Here is a 20157-nt window from a genome sequence, read left to right on the forward strand (position 1 = left end):
TTCGCCTCGTCCCTCCCACCCGCCCCTCTTTCTCTCTCTTCCTCCAGCTGGTCTCAGAGTCCGGCTGGGTCCGGTCCCTCTGTCCCCATCCCGCATTCTTCCACCTCCTCTGAGTCCCACTCCTCACCTAGGGCGCCCCGAACTGCCATGGGTTAGGGTGGGGGCCGCGAGCCGTGCGAAGGACCAGCCCTGTACATCCGCCGGGGGGCGCGGAACCCGAAAGCCGCCAGCCGCTCGCGGGCGCCGGGCATGGGGAGCGTGGTGTGAGCCCGCACCCGAAGAGAACGCAGGGGCTGCGGAGACGGGCGCGAGGAGGAGGAAAGAGGAGGAGGAGGAGAGCGGCGGATTGCAAGGACCCGAGGGAGGAAGGGAGGGACAGGAGGGTGGGGAGCTAGGAAAAAGTGAAGCTGGGAGGAGAAGGCGGCGGAAGGTGGGGATTGATGCTTCTGTTTTTTGTTGCCGCTGCTGCCCTCGCGCTGGGAGCCGAGCCGGAGGGAAGGCGGTGGAGAGATGATTGCAGAGTTGGTGAGCAGCGCTCTGGGGCTCGCCTTGTATCTCAACACCTTGAGTGCGGATTTCTGCTATGATGACAGGTAAGGGGTCGACGGGCTCCGTGGGGACTCCGCGGTGGCTCAGAAGCTTCCCGCACTTTAAGGCTTGAAGCGCGTCTTACAGGAACTGGTCCAGCACCTGAAGGTTTAGGAGAAGCGTAAACAACACCCAGAGCAAACACCGGGACGCGAGCGCGCTGGGCGGGCTGAAGGAGTTTGGGTTCCTAGTTTGCGGCAGGTTCTTTCTCTTGGTTCTTGGCTGTTGGCGAACGCTTAAGTATCCTAGCGGAAATCACAGCAATTTGGGAAACTGTTTAATCAAGGTATTAAATGGAAAAAAAAAAAAAAAGTCTTAGGTATTTCTTGGTGCACATTGAGCGATTTTAGGTCTGGGCTGGAAGGAAACCGCTCCCCTCCTCTGAATAGGTCTTCCCTGTGACGTTTCCTTTTATTGATGGGACACTTTTATTTCCCGAGGGGGGGGGGGGGAAACACACACCTTTGACAGTTACCAAAATAGTGGAAGGAGAGAATCGTCCTCTGTTCCAACTTTCCCATTTGACGTGTACGGTACTTTACTTTGAGCCAAGATAATGCTGCTGATGGACACTCCGACTCCCCCCTCCTCCCTCACCAATCGATGGAGTAGCACTTTTATAAAAGCCTGCGCTTTCATTTCTGTTTGGGAGTTTTACATTAGACGTTAGCGATTCTTTTGTGCTAATTGAGGAAGAAGACGCCCCTAGAGACTGAAGTTGTCTTCTGCATTTGGGCTAGTTTGGGTGGCTAATGAGACCTGAACTGTGTTGTCAAAGAAACTGCATCGATTTCTGGAAAATGTCACAGTTGTGCTGGTGTCTCTACCTATTTTTTAAACGTTGTTAGTGTTTAGAAACTGGTGAAAAGCTCCGATAGCCATTAGGGAAAATTCCAATTTGTGCCTTTCCGGTGACTTAATCTGATTACAATTAAAACAGATGCATAATTAAAATATATTAGGGAGAACAGCACGCCTGGCTAAACTTATTAACCGTCCTGGGGTGTTTCATGCTCCATTGAAATTAAACCATCCAAAAAGTGAGCACAGATTTACTTTGACAGCTTTTCAGCAGCCTCTCTGGGCTATGGAAAGTGAATGGATCCCCAGGGTCAGGGCAAGGCAGAGAGTGAAGTTAGGCAGAGTGGCTGATCGTGAAGGCAGAATCTTTTCTGGGTGGTAATTAGCCATCTCTGGTGTGCCCACTCTACGGGGTAAAGCATGTTCATGGATGTATGCTTGAAATCTGTGAATCTTGATTTACAGCCACATGTCTGCTATAAATTCAAGCAAACTCTTCTTAATGCATTTTATGTAGTTTCTATCAGACTGGTTGATAAGGAAGCCACTGTTAGACATAAACTTTTCCTCAACTTTTAAGCAATGTATATGTTTTAGCAATTATGCTACATCCTCTGAGAAATAAATATTCTTTGTGTAAGACTGGGGGTGAGCTGCTTCTGTTCCTTCCAGTTTTTTTGTTACCGTGCACCTGCTATTTCTAGGGTATTGGAAGAAAAAACTTTTGCTTCCAAAGATGGGTGACTTTTCACTAAAACGAGCTCAGGGATGAATCTGAGCAGTTCCTGTTTCTGTTGGGGACAGTTTGGAAAGTAATCATTTAAGCCAAGAATAAAGAGCTTGGAAAAAAAGCAACTTAACTGTAATATGCTAAGTATTGTAGAACGCTGTGATAAATCAAGCATTCTCAGTGTATGCTGTCCTTTATTGCTGTCCAGTTCTGTAAAAAATACATGTCAGAAGAACATATCCTGTAAAGATGAAGGCTTGAACTACACTAAACTTGCACATACATTTTTCTATAGATTTAATGCTTATTTTGTGTTCTTTAATCATCGGTCGGGAGCATTAGGACTTTGTAACTTGGGGAGAATAGTGTGAAGGAGATGATAAATTAGTTGTGCTTTGATGGTGGGCAATCGTCGTAAGTTCTTTACATACTGTAGGTTGGGTGCAATGTCAAAATTCCTGACTTAGCTACGTAGATGAACATAATGTGATGAGTTGTCCATATCATCTAATTGATAGCTTGCTCAATATATGATACATAGATAGACATTATATACTGATATGATGTTGAGAGCCTGTAAATATAAATTATACTTTGCTATGATTTGGAGGTGTATTTTGAGTCCAGTTTTCTTAGTAGCAGAACTGCATATACAGTCCTATGCTCTTAAAAGAGCATGAAGTCTTAACAGAATCAAACTTGGTTTTCATGTATCCTAGAAATTCTGATACACTTGTTAATAGGAGTGTGGAACTTACTGGATGTCTGCATGGCATGTGCAGGTGATTCAGTGCCAGAGTGCTCTGTAAATTGTGGCTTTTTGGATATAATTTGTATCTACTTTCTCTAACTCACAGCTCCATGTGGAACTGGGGGAGAGCTAAGGAGTCAAGTGGAAACTGTAGGATGATGATAATGTGTTTACTTCTAGTACTGCGTTTCAGACTACAGGGACTCAAGTTTAAAAAATTGTGTAAACTGCATGTGTGCATTCCACTACCCCCCAGGAACTTTGTGAAATACAGTTCTGGAAGGAGAGGCCAGTGCTGGGAGCTTGCGAGAAGGGAGATGGCTCTTACGCTTGACTTGCTTAACTAAATCAAGACTCTGCATTTTAGCTGAAGAATCTGGCATTTGCTAGAGGAGGGCTTTATATTGCTTCAGCTTAAACATTATTGCTGTGGTACTTCTCAAAGTTATCATTTCCTTTAAATATGGTGATCAAGTTTACTTTGTAAACTATATATGTAATTACTTTCACTGTTTGATGTAACTTGGTTGAGATTAAGTGGTAATCTGAAACTTTTTCATAGCAAAATCGATTTCCCTATGGTAAAACTTAATATTTTACAACTGTTTTAATGCTAAACTTAAGAATATGGCTGGGAAGAATAGAGTTCATCATATCTGATGAAAAAGCATATATAGTTTCAGCTTCACCGCCCCCCCCCCCCACTCCATCCCCTTACGTTCAGTCTAGCCATGATTGTATTGAATCTTAAATTGTGGTTAGAGTACAATTGGAATTATAAATGTGCAGTCTTGGCCAAATTTGAAGTCATGATGAATGATGACTTCTTGAAGGGCTCTCTCATTTTCTGGGGAAATTTGGTGTTTAGGTCACTGGAAAAAAACTTGCTGACCCCAAATTCTGTGCCCTCTTATATGTCTGTTGAGGATAACATTGCATCATTTTCACTATGTCCTCTTTAAAAATCCTATCTTAGGTTTTGCACAGAGATAACACTCAAGAGAGGAGTCTGTGTCCTTCAAAGCAACAGAAGTATGCCAGAACTGTTGTTTTGCGGTCAGATTTCATGTTGCACGTATCATCTAATTCATAGCTAGCCCTTTATCATGTGTAACACGTAAACAAGAAGATAATGCACCTAATACGTATTTTTATTCTTGTGTGAATAAAATCATACATTACTTAAAAAAAAGATAATTTGAGTATTTGGAAGTGGGAAATGGGTTTGTGGTACTCTGAAATTTCTTTTCCTTGTTGTCCATTTTGCAGTTTGTTAAAACCAACCTTGATCGTCAACGTGACCGTTAGGTTTCTTAGCTATTCCATTGTGCCACAATCATGTGAAACTTGGAAGAACAGCTCCACAACCGAAATTTCAACTTTTGAGTCAAAACTACCACAACTCTTAATAGCACTTTCCTGGTTTAGTATTCATTCGGATCTGAATATAAATCTGTTTTTATAGAAACATGAGTTAATCTAAAGTCATAAAGATTTTGATTAACAGCATTTAAAATGAAGGAATGGAGGAATTAAGATATTACAACTTTTTTTTAAAATCTTTTTTTTTTTTTTTCTAAGGGTATTCAACTATTCCTTCTTCTTGGCCCCTTTAAAGTTATTGTCCATTTGGGTTTTGACCTGGTATGATAAGAATCCCTTATGAAATGATCAGTTACTCTTTTAACTTCCCTCTAAAACATTCTAATAGGCTTGCAGGAGAACAGTCTGGGGTTGTTACCTTAGGATTCTAGTATGTTCAACCAAGTCCTGCTTGGTATTTAGTGAAAGCATGTTTAGGAAGAATTACTATATAATGAAAATATATAAGGAAGGAGTTTGCTTTGTATCAAAGTTGCCTACTCAGGTTTTTATTGGAAGAAGTCAGTGTGTACAGGGTTGTTACTGTACTCTGATTTTCTCTCCTGAGTTTATGATATACTGAAAAAAATGCAAGTGGATACAGTTTATAGTTTATGAACTATTTTAATGTATTTTATTTTCTAAATAAGTTTAATCAAATGTATGCAGGACAGGTTCATTTTGCAGTTTGAACAAATACATCTCTTAATAGTAAATTAAAATTAGGTGAAGCCAGTACGGACTACTTTGCCTTACTTCCGATGAGCCTGTCACATGCGGTTTATCCTAGCAAATGACCCAAAGACAAGCACTGAATGGCCATGTATAAAGGCGATACGGAGAATTGCTGCTTGCCAGCCATGTGTCTCTTAGTTGTGTTTCTCTCTCTATATATTATAATAACAATATTAGTGTGTGTGTGTGTGTGTGTGTGTGTGTGTGTGTGTGTGTGTGACGTGGGGGGCTATATTATTATATATTATTGTTTTACATTTTTTTGTCATCTGCATTTAGTTTTTTAGTACTAATGTGCCCCTAGGGGAACCCTTAATTCTCTGATGCTATAATTCTGAAACAACTAGAACCTTTTGGATTCCAACTTGAGTTAGGAACACAATTTGTCTTCCCAATCTCTCTGTTGCTCTTCTGCATGCTAAAAGCACTTCTTTAAAAATGCCCATGATGTTCCAGCTGTTTATCATAGGCAAAGGGAGCATATCTTCTAAAACAGGCACCTTCATAATGTTAGGAAAGGGCATAGTTTACCCTTGTCACCCTGAAAAATGTGTGGCTGACAAACCTAATAACTTTATCATTCTCACTTACCATGCTTTTAATACAATAACATATACCTTTTAAGTTTTTTGATTATTTTTTATAAGCTAAATATCATGTAGCTTTGGGTACCTACTTTAATGGCTTCACAAAGTGACATGTGTGGCAGCTTTGATGGAAAGGACAAATGCGTTGTTGAATGTAAACACCCCTCTTCTGTGAATAGCTGTTCTCATTTAGAGCCTGGTTGAAAAAAAGAGGAGAGACATATGACCAGGAACTGTGTACGTTCTGTTTTTCGTGAAGGCATCATACTTTGAATAATTGCAGGTGTAACTGTGCACAATGCTAGATGGTTTCTTTGAAGATTTTATTTGTATGTACTTTTGAGGTATAAATGACTGTGTTCAGCAATTCACTAACTATGAATACTCCTACACATAGGCTTCTCATATATATGATGCATAATACAAACAGCGGCTGTTCACCCTCGTCAGCAAACATCGTTACCGGTCTGTCCTTTCCTACTGTACTATAGCTGGTATTGTAAACTCTTTGAATCTGGGAGTCTGATGATAAACTTATAAAAATGCTGATAGATTGTACTTCAGCAGATTCACTTGCATTTAGTCATGTTTATTTTGATTGATACTCGTATTTTAAAACTTTTATTGGGACTCTGTTGGCTTCTTTCCCAGAATAGCTGTGCTGAGGGTCCATGGTAGGTGGTTTGAACTGGCCTTGTTGTTGGTCTGGTGCTCACTGGCACTGTATTCATACACGTAGAAGCTTTAGAATACCTCTCCCCAAATGTGTTTTTCCTGTTTGTCTGGATCAGTTGTTTTCCATGGAGGGAAACAGTGGTTGAATACTTTGAGTTAACTAGATTTGCCTCGACTGGTCATGGGGATTGAAGACTTTGCCTCAAAGATTTTTTTTTTTTTTTTTGGCTGTAGTTTCTAGGCAGATAATTCCATCAAGATGCAGCACTATCAAATTTCTATTGATCTCCTTTCCTCCTCTCTGACAGTTTAACTTTTCAATCATATTTGTCAGTTTCTCTGGTACTCAAGGTTTCTTGGAGCAAAATGTATAAATGTTTGTTTCAGTCTTTTAGAAACTCTTTGGGATTACAATTTTGGGTTCAACCATGACCTTTTTTTTTTTTTTTTTTTTCTTACAGGTAAATGGGAAAGAACTGAGTAAGCCTAACTACTCAGAAAAAATTTTGAAAAAGGCAGGAACACTGAAGTGATTGGTTTTCAAGATGCTACATTAAAAGTTGCTATCGTGTTTTTAGAGTAGTTTGTTTTCCTTAAGGGCATTTCATAAGATGCAGTTAATTTGAATGACCAGAATGATTATTTTAAAGATGAGATGAGCAGAGAGGTTTTTATTGGCTCAGGTCTAAAAAATTAATATGGAAAAGAGATTAGAATTGAAAATTCTAAATTCACCTTTAGATTTCATTTTATTGTGGAATTAAATGAAATTATATGTACACTTATTTATTCTAAAAGTTCACCTTTAGATTCCATTTTATTGTGGAATTAAATGAAATTATATGTACATTTATTGATTATAAAGGTATGCACATACCACATTGCTTGAGGGCAGTGCTGCAGTATCTGTTTTAAGAGTACCTTAGTATTTGGCAGAGGAGATGCTATTGAGCTTATGATAATTTGATGTAAGCTTTTGTTTCTTGTTTTCTTTGCTGGGGCATCTTGTGATATCAGAATATCAGAGTGAGGCAGGATATGAGGCGTGGCCCAGCATGTAGTTGTAGTTCAGGAGATTGACTAAATTACATGATTTGTCAAATGAAACGTACATTACTGCCCTTCCAATAGCAGCTGTGTGTTAGGTGTTGGGAAAAATGAAATGGTTCTGTCCTATCCCTTTGCCTTTGATGATTGCCCTTCATTTCTGTGGCATTTATTATAATAAATGTGTCATTATTTCACTGAGACATCATGTTTAAAAAAAAAAAAAACAAAACCCAGCAAGTTCACTACAGGCTTGTGATTATGATTTCATTAGCAAACAGTGTATAAAAATTATTGCCATAGGGTAAAAGGAATTTACTGACATTTGAAACTGAAAAACTTCCAAGTTTTGATAACAAACATGCTTTATTCCTAATTGTGATTCCAGATTATTGATTTCTTCAGAAGTAGAAAGTTTTGACTGTAGTCTCCTAGAAATTCTCCCTTGGCATCATTTAGGAGTATTTTAACTTCAAAGGATGTGTTATTTGCTGAAGAGTGGCCACTGGGGCGCAATATGGCTCTTGACATTTTGAACAGTGTTAAATGATGATACTGAAGTATTTCAAACAGGCATGTTTCAGCATTGTTTAAAAATCCAGTGGGAAGAATGGCAATCCATATAACCCTGCATTCTTGGAATTCTTTGGTTATTAATTTTAAATGCAGTTCACAAGTTTGCATTTTATAGAATAAGTTTTTTTTAAAGATGAGTAAGTCTAGTAAAATTTTTTACAGCTGTGTCTTATGAAATTTTGTTTTCTTTTTTGAATTGCTTGTAAGTATTCTATTAAGAGACTGAAAGGATACAGACCATAGCCTTGTTTGTTTTTGCTTTAATCTCTTGGTCGGGTTCTATGTCTATGTTTAGAACATTGTTACAAAGCATATTATTATTAAATTTCTATTATAAACCCTAGATTATAAAACTAGTCTCGGAGAGAGGCAGATAAGTGAAAACACTTTGGGAAAAGTAAACATCTTGTTTTTGTTAATTTTCAATTTGTTCCACAATGAAGGCAGATCTACCCTGCTTTCTTTTCTGTTAGTGGCATCCCTTGGATTAATCATGAAAGTCAGTAGTTTAATTCATTATAATGTCGGTGCATGTTGAAGCGCTATCTCTGCAGATTGTGTCTGCAACAGGGGATAACAGAGGTGGTGGCTTTACAGATTACATTGACAGGCTCGACCACTTTTAGTTTGGGGGAAGATGCTTGTCATTACAAAGCCATTTAAGGGAAGTGGTTCTTGAGGTAATGCTGGCAGCTGAAATACTCATCTGGGGACCTTTCTCATTGTTTTATAAACTGTCTTTTGGCTACTTCTGCCTTCTTATCTTTAGGTTTTAAAAGGTATTGCACATACTGAGCCTACTGCCTTGGATTATAAAAGATGTCTTAAGTCTTAAGGTAGAATACTTGGGTCCAAATATTTTGTCAAGTGTACTTCTTTTAGAAGAGGATGTTCCCCTCCTCCTCCAAATAATTAACTATAGGACTGCTCTCTGAAAGCAATTGAGAAGAGCTCATTTTGACAAAGCAGGCTTCTAATGACAAATTTTCCAACTACAAATTTGCAGAAGAAAAGTTCTCAGATGATGAAGAAGTTTAATCAGGCAAAAAGACATTTTTATTTGCAGAAATAGGCCCTTTAGAGGGAGGCAATTATTTATAGCTGATGTGAAAAACCGGTATACCTGAATTCATTTGGTAAACCTCATTTAAAATAGGAAGGTTATTCTATTGAAAAAAAAAATGGTGCTGAATTGTGTCACTGAATTTATATTAAAGAAATAAGGTTTTATACTTTAACCCATTCCCACAGGGTTATGTACTGATTTAACCAAAGAAAATGAATTTAAGATTTGAAGAAAATCTATGAAAGACACCGGTGTGTAGCCTGAAATTACCGAATATACTTTGCCACAAATATCTAGTCTTTCATTTAAAATATCCCATTAGAAAGCATCTCTAGGGTTGCTTCCTTCGCCTTTATATTTAAGAGTCTGTATTTTTTCTTTTAAAAGCAGTGGTGTTTTGGGCATTTGTTTCGCGTTGAACAGAAACTGAAATTTCACTGTTTGAAACCTCCTGTATGTCATCAAGCCATTTCTATGAGAGAGTAGCTAGTAGCTCCTTTGGAACTCATGCCTGATAAGATTGAGATGCCTGTGGCAGACAAGGGGGCTTTCGACCTTGTCCTCTCTCATCATTTGCTCCCTGCCTTCATCCTTTGACATGGATGATTGCCTTTTAGGAACTCTTCTAAAATGCAGTTTAAATCTCTGATTTCTTCAAATCAGAGGGATCCCTCCGTGCTTCTCCTAAAGATACATTTTTGAACTGGGCCTGGGCCTCTTGTTGGGTCTCTCTCTCTCTCTCTCTTTTTTTTTTTTTTTTTTTTTTTTTTTTTTTTTTTAAAGAGAGAGAATCCCAGACAGGCTCCATGCTCAGTGCCTGACCTGAGCTGAAATCAGGAGTTGGGCACTCAGCTGACTGAGCCACCCAGGCACCCCCTGAGTCTCTTTCCATCCAGGTATATATATATATATATATATTTTTAAATCAGTGCTTCCTAAACTCCCTTCTACCTGCAAATCACCTGGGGTGTTAAAATGTAGGTTCTGAGACAAATCAAGAAATAAACTCTTAACTATAGAGAACAAACTGATGGTTACCAGAGAGGAGGGAGGTGGGGGCATGGGTGAAACAGGTGCCAGAGATTGAGGAGGGCATGTGTCATGATGAACACCGGGTGATGTATGGAAGTGTTGCATCACTATATTGTACACCTGAAACCGCTATGACACTGTTAAACTATACTGGAATCAAAATAAAAACTTGAAGGAAAAAAGGAAGGAAAAATATATTTCAAAAATGCAGGTTCTGGCTGGAGTGGGGCTCAGAGTACATGTCTGTCTCTCACAGGTGCAACAGATGATGCTGGTTCATGGACCGCACCTTGAGTAATAAGGCTCTATTTCATTTAAATGTATTACATCAGCTCAGTCTGTTTCACAGACATTTGGAAAGATTGCCTAAATTCCTGAATTGAATAAGATTGAGGATAAGATGCCTGTTCTCTGTGTAGCAGTTTGGCCATTTTATTTCATCTTTATGTTTTGTTTTCACATTTGTTCAATCATGACATCTTTAAATTGATCAGATGGATTTGAGGTATTGTGTAGATTTTGAAAAGGTGGAGAGCCTGTTGAAATTCTAGGAGATGATCTCTACTGAAATATCTGTCACCATCTTGTATTACAATATCATCTCCTTTGTAACATTAGTGTGTAGACAGATGTTGGATTCTGATTTTGACAAACTGATCTGCAATTGCCTTAGGCTTGGACTTGAAAAATACTGATGCTTATTACACTGAGTCTCTGTAGTCAGTGCCGTTTTTGGTTTGTGCCTCTTTTGAACAATTCCTTGTAAGGAAACTTGACTTGCGTTACGTGAAGACTTCACAGACTGTAGACAGGCACCACAAAATAGGTGTTTAGGCAGCTGAGAGTAGGAAAGATTTTTATATATTAATGATATTTAGGGTACTGGATGATGTGGTCATGTGAAGGTACCTACACAGGATTAGAAATACTTGAACCCATTTTTTTAACCTGGCACCTTATGCCTTAGCCTTTGGGCATTTTGGGGGCTTTCTGAATAGATGAATGCCCTATATATCTGAAGTTTTAACTTCCTACTAATAGACATCTTTTTTTTTTTTTTTTAAGCTTATTTATTGATTTTGAGAGAGACAGAGATAGCGTGGGTAGCAGAGAGGGAGAAAGAGAAGGGAGACAAAGAATCCCAAGGAGATAGCGTGGGTAGCAGAGAGGGAGAAAGAGAAGGGAGACAAAGAATCCCAAGAAGGCTCTGCACTGTCAGCTTGGAGCCTGATGCAGGGCTCGAACTCATGAAACCGTGAGATCATGACCTGGGCCGAAACCAAAAGTCAGACGCTTAACTGACTGAGCCACCCAGGTGCTCCCTAATAGACATCTTTTTAAAGAACTCATTCTAAAATCGGTAATGATTATTCCTTTTTTTTTTTTTTTTTTTTTTTTAAATACTGTGCACTAGAGGCAGTATCATGAATGAACATTGAGCCAAGATCAAAGGCTGGCATTTAAGTCTTGCAATTACTACTGCATTGAGCTACTTTGCTCTCTAAAACTTTGTCTTATAATGGATCAGGAAGTGGAAATAATAATAACTGCTGACCACAGAGTGAGGATGAAGTGAAATAGTATGACAAATATTCTGTGTGTGTTTTAAAAAGCTGCATGGGTATATACCCTTTGATGTAGAGGGTGTTGGACCTGAAGGTGACTCTCAGTTATCACTGCACATTAGCGTCTGAGAACAGAGCTGTGTCCCATTCCAAGCTGTTGCTAACTTTTCCACTTCCAGTCAGTGGTTGAGCTCCTGCTGCCGCAGCTGTTGCGCCCCCCACACCCTATCTCTGCTTCTCATCTCTGTCCACCCTCTGTTGGTTAGCAGTCCTTAGTCTGACGGCAGAAGCGGTTTTTTGCTCTGCTGTATTTCTTTTCTGTTGCTTTCCCCATGCTTCTGGTCTCCGTGCACGAAGGCTTATTTTGAATAGACATTCTGGCCAATCTGAGCACTTTTTTTCCTTCTGCAGAGTAAAAGGACCAATTACAGTGCATCGGGTGTAAATAATCTTTGGTACTTTGGTTCTGCTTGGCAGGATGTATTATTACTGGGTACTCATGGTTTCCCTCTTCAATGACAGCCCTTTTTCTTTTGGGAATACATGCAGATTCAGATCAGTTCTGGAGGCTCGGTGATTAGGAAAGCTGTATGTCAGATGAGCCAAAGTTTTCCTGCGTTCAAATGTTTGTGTGAGTCAGTAATGTATTGAGACTTTGCAGTGAGTATGTTTAGTATATGTACTGGAGAGTAGCACCTAATATCTAAACCCGGTGATTCATTTTTATAACTAATTAGAAAATATTTCCTTCTTTAAACCTTTCCAAACAACGGGGTGGCAATAAGACTATAAAAACTTCAAAGTCAGATAATCTAGGGATTTAATCCCAGAACTATTACTTGTTAATGGTATAATTTTGATTGTTACTTAAACTCTTTTAGCCTCTGCTCCCTGTTCTATAAAATTAGAGTGGTAATACCTCCTTGATAGAGTTGTGGGGAGAATTTAATGAAATAAGCTACATAATTAGTGCCTGGCACAGTGTCTGGTCTGTCTAGGATACTTAAATATTTCTCTTGAGAAATTATTCATTAACTATTGATTGCTGGTAGTTGAAAATCACCATATAATAACATCTGGAAATATTGTAGAGCATTTAGGGGCATTTCTTGTGAAAGCAAATATTAAACATTTAAACTTATTTTAGTAATTTTTCACTTAGAATTTCAGATAGATGTAGGATAACTGAAGGGGTTCAGTGAACTATATATTATATTAACTATGAATTTTGGAATGTAATTTTCATCTCGAGTTATACGTTTGGAAAAATGATGCTGAAACTTAACCCTTTTATATGCATGCATGCACACATGTAAATTTTGCCAATACAATGTTTGTAGTGTATACTCAATTAAAAGTGCATATGAAGAACAGAACTAGGATTTCTTCCATCTTCTTTGTAATTGATACTCTTCTTTAAATTTGATGATACTGTGCATAGGAGTATATGCAAAATTATGATTTTTTTTAGCATCTTATAAGAACTGTCCCACTCTATAATATGCATCTTAGACAATGAAAAAGCTTAATAAAAACACACAATTGTTTTCGGTTTCATTGTGAAAGGTTATATTGAATTAAGAGTTAGCCCGAATCCCAGAAATACTTATATATCTTTTGTTTTATAGTGAGCAAAACTGGACATAAAAGCTTATTATTTTTTGAAACCTTTTCTGGGAAGCTTGTTATGCTTTCTCTCATGAACTTACTCTCTTACCAGGACCTATAACGTGCATTAATTTATTTACAGGTGGTTCTGCATTTAAGAATATTGACCTCTCTCCTGATTAAAATAGATCTTTCTTCACATTTGCTTAACATTTTTCTAGCGAATCCCTATATAAAGAGAACACATAATCTTATAACTCTAATATTTCTTGCTTTCCTTTTTTTTTTTTTTTTTTGCCTAGAAAAAGATTGCCCCCCTCTTCCCTGCCCCAAATCACGAGATAAGCTAAATATATTGAAGGTTTACCATATTGGTAGCACAGCTTTCTTTTTAAAGTCAAGGTTTGGCGGTAATGATTCCCCAGGTTCCCTTCCAGCTTAAAACAGGTCACAATTCTAGGGTTATGGATTTGGGTTCATTTGCCCAAGAAATATGCTTGAAATTGGCCATTTTGGGGTAATTAATAATATGTTAAGTAAAACGTTGGCCTTATTGTCACATATAGAGTGAAAAATCAGGCACATTAATAAACAGACCGTATCAACCAGAGATGTTTTTACCTCAGCCATAATCATCATTATTTCCTATGTGTTACCTTATTCGCAGTTGGAATGTTTACTCTGTTCCTATTGATAACTAAATTCTAACAGCAAGTGGCAAGCTCCTAAAAAGGAGAACACTTTTGGTTCTTGTTGGATGGCAGCCTAGTTTTCTCTGGTGCACATCTGTTCCTTGGAACATTTTTAGAATATTCAGGTGAAAATTCACTTAGTATTTTAATAAACCAGATTCTGTTACTGATGGGTTAAAAAGAATCAGTCATACTGTTTTAATTTATTAAAGGAAAATAACAAATGGTTTTTGCAGAGTAGCCCTCAACTCTCTGGAATTAATTTAAAATTAGTACAAGAAACCAATAATTCAAGACCTTATTAAACATGCCTCAGCTGCTGATTTTTAGGACTAAACAAAGGACTAGCATTTGGATTTCTGCAGGGTGAGGGTTGGATGGGAAGGTGTGGGTACCTATTATAAGGGAGGATATTATCCTGTTTTGAAGTATGACATCCCTATGAATGGACTTTGGTGGAACTGACAAAGTGACTTGCAGAGGGTTTTGTCCTTTTCTTGCTTATGATACAGTGCTTTCCTTTATGGTATAGGGGCGGCGTCATTATGGGGAAGTGTGGGTGAACTTTGTTTGTTGGGGGAAAACAGAGACAAGAAAGATGGGTGGTTTTGATTCTGATCTTTGTGAATTGGAACCAGAGTGGCACATGATTGTCAGTTTCTTGAGGTGGAATCAAGACAAGTTGTTAGGAATGGAAATCCTCCAATTTAACTGTTTGTGGAAGTAACCCCATGGTGTTTTCTAAAGATTATATGGTATATTTTGATCGCATGCTGAATTTTTGGTGTGTGTTGTAAAATAGAAGCTTGTTTATGGTTTTAAAATGCTATTGTTATAAATGAGAAATCTTTGTAAATACCTCATCTTTGTGTATTTGGAATTTGAATTCTGAGAATTTATTATGTGGGGAGGGAGGGAATTAGGTTTATTTTTCAAATGGAAGCCTGAAGGAATTAGTAGACTTACTGTTAAATTGGACAGTTTACTTATATACCGCAAACTGTGTAGATTTAAGGTGGACCATGGATGATATTTAAAGGTTAAAATGGTTTTTAATACTAAGCATCATCTTAAGTTTAAATTTTTACTTTTATTTCTTTTTGTGTCATCATTGTTTATGAAAACTGGTTGAAAATGAAGTTCAAAGATTTCTGGTACATCATAAGGTTTGACAAGAAACATTATTTATTCCAAACTTGAATATAAACTTAAACACAAACCAGAACTTAGCCCGAATGTTTTCTCTTGAAGCATCTTTGGAAGTCTATATAAAAATCGAGTAAATGCTTTGCATGCAGCTTACCTACTGCATTTGAAGAAAATCTTTTGTGTATGTCTGCAAGCTATTTTGTGTGTTCAGGAAGAGTTTACCAGAATAGACTGAAATTGGTAGAAATAGGTCAGAGTAACACTGCAGCTATAATTCTATTGAAAACTGGAATGGGATTCTCTCCTAAACTCTTGAGTAAATGGAAGTTGATGAATGATTTCTTTTGTGAAATATTACTGGTTTTTTTGTTCACTTAAAGAAAATTATTTGTATTTTGCTTTTGAAAATTATTTATATTTTAAGGATTGTTTTCCCCCCAGAAAATCATATTGGTTGCTAACTCTTGGCGCTCTTCACAAACTAACATCTGTATCAGTGTTGATATCAGAAAAATAGGGTGAGGAATGGAAATGAAGAAAGCAACAAAAAATGATAAGGAGATAATTGTCTTTGTACCATAACAGCCAAAAGACTTAAGGATGTTTAGTGATGCCTTTGTAAATTGTTTTGTTATATATTCGCTCATGAGCACTTATCTCAGAGGCCAGAAATGGCTCTTGTTACTAGAAGTGAGGGAAAGAAAAGAACGGTAAGGGTATGTTTACCATTTAAGTACTCTGATTTCTGCAAATTATAGTGTAAAATTATGATAATTGTATTCAAAATTTGGGAGAGAGATTTGAGTGTGGTTTATTTTCAATTCAGGAAATCAGCTCAAATAGGCACTGGCCTTTGATTTCAAAGTGTTTAGTCATTCTTATGTAGAAATGTATTGTCTCCCAAGAAAGCATCCTTGTGGGATCCTTTCAGCATATGTCACCGCCCTATTCCTTTAGCTAGTGTTTGTAAATGCCTAGCTGTGTCAGGAACCCTGTTAAATCTTGGGGCACCTACCAAGAAGAAGATGTAATCCATAATCTCCAGGATTGCAAAGCGTAAAGTATTTACTATCTGGCCCTTGCTTAGAGTTTGGTGGACAGACCAAATAAGTAGTTTCTCTCAAATAGAGGCATGCTTACGCTTCTAAGTGAGCACACAAGAGAAGTACTTGACCCAGGCCGCGAGGGAGTAACGTGTCAGAACTGTCTGAGGAAGAACCAATCAAATTAGCTTGATAAAGATGATAGAAGGGGAGGACTATCTGGGGAAAAAAAAATGTACAGGAAGAGAAAGGCACAGTGTCCAAAGAGAGGGCATAAAGCCAGAGGAGAGGGTAGGGAGAGAGAGGAATGGAAAATGAATTGGTGAGAGAGCCACGAGCTGGAACACTCGGGCCTTGAGTTCCATGATAGCATTTTGAGACTTGTCGGAAGTAGGTGAGATCCAAAGCAGAGAGACCGGAATAGTGTCCATTTATAGGATCATACAAGCAAGCTATTTAGGGTTATATTAGAGGATTTCTGTTCCCAGTGATGCTGAGTGTTAAAATAAGCTGGGGACAGAGGTGAACAAGAAATGTGAGTGTATTAGAAATGGAAAGGTGAAGAGAAATTGGCCTCCCTTGGTGTGAGTAGCAGAATGTGGAGGGAGGGTGAGAGAATTTCTTTCCTGTGCAAGTGGGAAGAAAAGGAAACCCAGGTACATCAGCTTGGGGTGAAGGGAGTTGGAAAGATTAGCCTACTTTCCTCTGTGCATAAGAGGAGACATGAGATATCAGAACATCTCTGCTCACAACATGTTACGGGTGTGGAGGTTTTGGAGTTTGGCAGGCCTGTATTGTGGCTTTGAACTGTTGCTAACACATTGTCACTGGGCCTTTGTTTTTGCTGGCGTATTATGTATTTCGGTAATAAGGACTTTTGGTTGTAAGTGACAAAATGTCCGATTCAGGGAAGGTGGATCCCTTTGCTTGTCTGAACCTGAGGCCTGTTGAAGTTATGAAGACTTGATTTTTTTATCTCATGGTCTGGCCATCATGGTTATCGTGGCCAGTGGCAGCCTAAAGTTCCTTCCTTAGCTCTCCCGGAAATGCTCCAGGGAGGACCTTACTTATCCTGACTTAGATTACAGGCTCATCCAGGAAACACAGTTACTAGCCAATTGGGGTGCTTTTGCCAGGTGTAGGCACCTGCCTGAACCTCTGATCTGACATAAGAGTACAGAGAAAGCTGGTTTTCCCATCCCACACTGCATGTAATAGGTTTACCACAGGAAAAGGGGCTCCATTAGAAGGAAGGGCAAGGTATTCTGGGGGCAGGGGGAGACCACAGATGTCCACTGAACCTGGGATGTCCACTTCCATTCTATCCTTACTGCCCTTTGAGTGGCACTCTTTTGTGCCAACTGGATGCTAAATGCAATCTCAGAAGTCACGTGGCTTACATAGGCATGAGATGGTCACTCATGGGGTAGAGCATTCATGTGGCTCTACGTGTGCAGATTGGATTTGGATCACCACCTACATCAGGAGTGGGCACCAAGGCCTGTGGGCCAAATCCACCATATAGCATGTTTTTATAAATAGCTATACCCACTTGTGTAGGTATTATCTGTGGCTGCTTTCTCTTTACAGTGGCAGAGTTGAGTAGCTGTGACAGAGACCTTGGGCTTGCAAAGCGTAAAGTATTTACTATCTGGCCCTAAACTGAAAAAGTTTACCAACGCCCAATCTAAAGAGAAACACACATTTAAAACTCTTCTAGCAGTCTTCCTGATCCCCGAGAGCACAGCTGGGCACGCTCAGGGGTTCCCTGACATTAGTCGGGAAACCTAGTCCTAAGAATTGTTGGGAGTTACAGCTCAAGGTCAGACTCACAGATGTAAAATTTTGCCAACTTCTCCACAGATGACACTAGGGTAAGCGCTTTCAGGCGAGTGTTGGAGAACCGTGGCATGGACCCCACATCTCTACGATTGTTCCCGTCTTTGTCTTAACTAGTGCCCTGATCCCGAGCGTGTTGCTGAGCAGTGGGTTTCTTGCAACAGTGGGTCTTTGTGTGCGGGTGCTGTGTGCCCCCGCCACGCGGCCCTGGCAGTCATGTTTGGCCTGCAGGAAGTGCCTGCTGCTTCCTCTCCCGAGTGGAGGCCTCTGGGATGCTTGTGTAGCTGTTTGGAAACCTGGCCCCCCTGCATCTGTAGCCCCAAGCCTGTGTTTGCAAGCAGTTGTTGCCCAGCTGTCTGCTGCTTTGTTACATTGTTTCAGTCTCTGCTTCAATGTGCTCTCCAAGTGTTTTTGCTTGACCTCCCCCTGGGTATCTGCCTTGCTTTTAGCTCATTGCCGAGCAGCTGTTTGGTATTCTTCTGGTATCCATTTTCCCATGTGGTCTGCCCACTGGTCCTGATTTTCTGTGATTGAGGTTTTGACACCTGCAAAGTGACTCTGCATCATTGCTTGGTTGTCGACAGCCTCGTCTTGATGCTTTTTTCTTCTTTGGGCTCCCCAGGAGGCACCCTTGATAAAATGTGTTCAAGAATGCAGTGCCGTGATAGGAGGGTTTTTTTTTTTTTTTTTTCCCCCTTATTGGCAAAGAAAAAGGCCGTATGTTTTTTTGCTTTGAACTGGATTGCCATCTTCCGCACTCTGTGAGAGTCCCCATTTGTAGGATGGTTTCAGTTTGGGTATGGTTGTCCTCTGATAGAAAAATTGGTGTCAGGACCAGGATTGCCTACTACAGGATTGTGGCTGATTTCTTCTGCTTTTCAGGAGTATTGTTAACTTATGGGGTTAACTTACAGGGTTAAATGTGAGTTTTACAAAATAGTAGTCCCTGGCTTTTCAAAATTTGTACCTCAAATTCATCTTTATTGAATGGAAAATTCTGCCTTTGGTATTATTTTTAATAATGAATTTGAAAAACAACTAATTATATATGCATATGAGATGAAGTTATAAGGCCTGATAAATAACTGGAATACGTTTTAACCAACAACTATCTGTTCTACTTAAAAACAATGCCAAAAAAGCACATCTTATTTTGATTTCCAATAAGAGCCTATTAAAAATTCTTAATTCATAAACCAGGTGGTAAACATTGTAAAAGCAGACGTTTAGGTAGAAAGGTTTTGACCCGGAGGTAATGTAATCAATTTACAAAAAATGAGCTAGAGGAGACACAGTAAATCAAACATATATTATAATACTTGTTTAAAAGGTATCATGATATTATGAGTTTGGGGAAAGTTCAATCCTAATGTTAAATTTTATGAGTAGGTATATAATCTATATGCATTTACATGCAGTTCTCTGCTTGCCAGAAGCCAAAGAAGAAACAATCAATTTACAAATAACACAGAGGCAGTAAATTTGTTGGCGGCACTTCTGGGCCTGTTGTAATTCTGTAGTTCTTTCGATATGCAAGTTGTGAATTGCTGATGTTGCTGTGAGCCAAAGATATGGAGATATGTGAACGTGTCCAGGCAGCACTTACGTTATGTAAGGCTTGGAGGTATTTTGATATCAGTGAAATAGTTTATGGGTGTAATAGGAAAATGTATACTGCTGAAATCATAGCCATAAAATCAGTGTTTATATTGAAGTTTCCATTCCAATTCACATTTTAGGTTTAAAGGTTTTGCTTGGTGCTGTGTGATCAATCGAGACACAGTTCGCCTCTGGCAGGGGTTCAGGTCTGAATCTACACATCTTATTGGCTCTGTTGATCACACATTGATCACTTTGAACTGTCACCTAGGAAAACATGGCTTCCAACATGGATGCCCTGTTTTCTTCTACAGTGGTTCAGAGTACATGACAGTCTCCCTCTAGTTGCTCTCTTAGGTCTGGCTGTCATAGTTTATCTTTGTTGCTTAGTCCAGGGTGATTGCTATAAACGAGCTGAGACCTGGGTTCTTGCTTCTGCAAGGATGCTTCTGTCTCTTCCAGGCAGCTCAGTATTTCCACCTCAAGTCACTTCCAGGTTACCTGTTGTGGACCTAAATCTCAATCTGAATAATTTATGATTATTACGAATGTGATAAATGAGTAATGAATTTAAAAACAGGAACATTTAGAAGGCATATATTTTATTTCTCCAGGGGAAATCAAGTAGGATGGATCATTGACTAATGGATGCCCTTGAGAATATTCTTTAAGTTTTCACTCTGGCTGTATTATAATGGGCCTATCAGTGACT

At 38.9% G+C, this 20157-nt stretch overlaps 1 protein-coding gene across 1 annotated transcript in view; it reads left to right on the forward strand.

Moving 5' to 3' along the window:
• The first annotated feature begins 374 nt into the window (after positions 1-374).
• Positions 375-20157, forward strand: part of TMTC2 (transmembrane O-mannosyltransferase targeting cadherins 2) — a 412004-nt gene continuing 392221 nt past the window's right edge. The window contains exon 1 of the mRNA XM_042947264.1: positions 375-593. Coding sequence (XP_042803198.1) covers positions 511-593 — 83 coding nt within the window. The 5' untranslated portion in view covers positions 375-510. The remainder of the gene's footprint in view (positions 594-20157) is intronic.

The sequence above is a fragment of the Panthera leo genome, chromosome B4, assembly GCF_018350215.1.
Source record: "Panthera leo isolate Ple1 chromosome B4, P.leo_Ple1_pat1.1, whole genome shotgun sequence".
Taxonomy (NCBI): Eukaryota; Metazoa; Chordata; class Mammalia; order Carnivora; family Felidae; genus Panthera; species Panthera leo.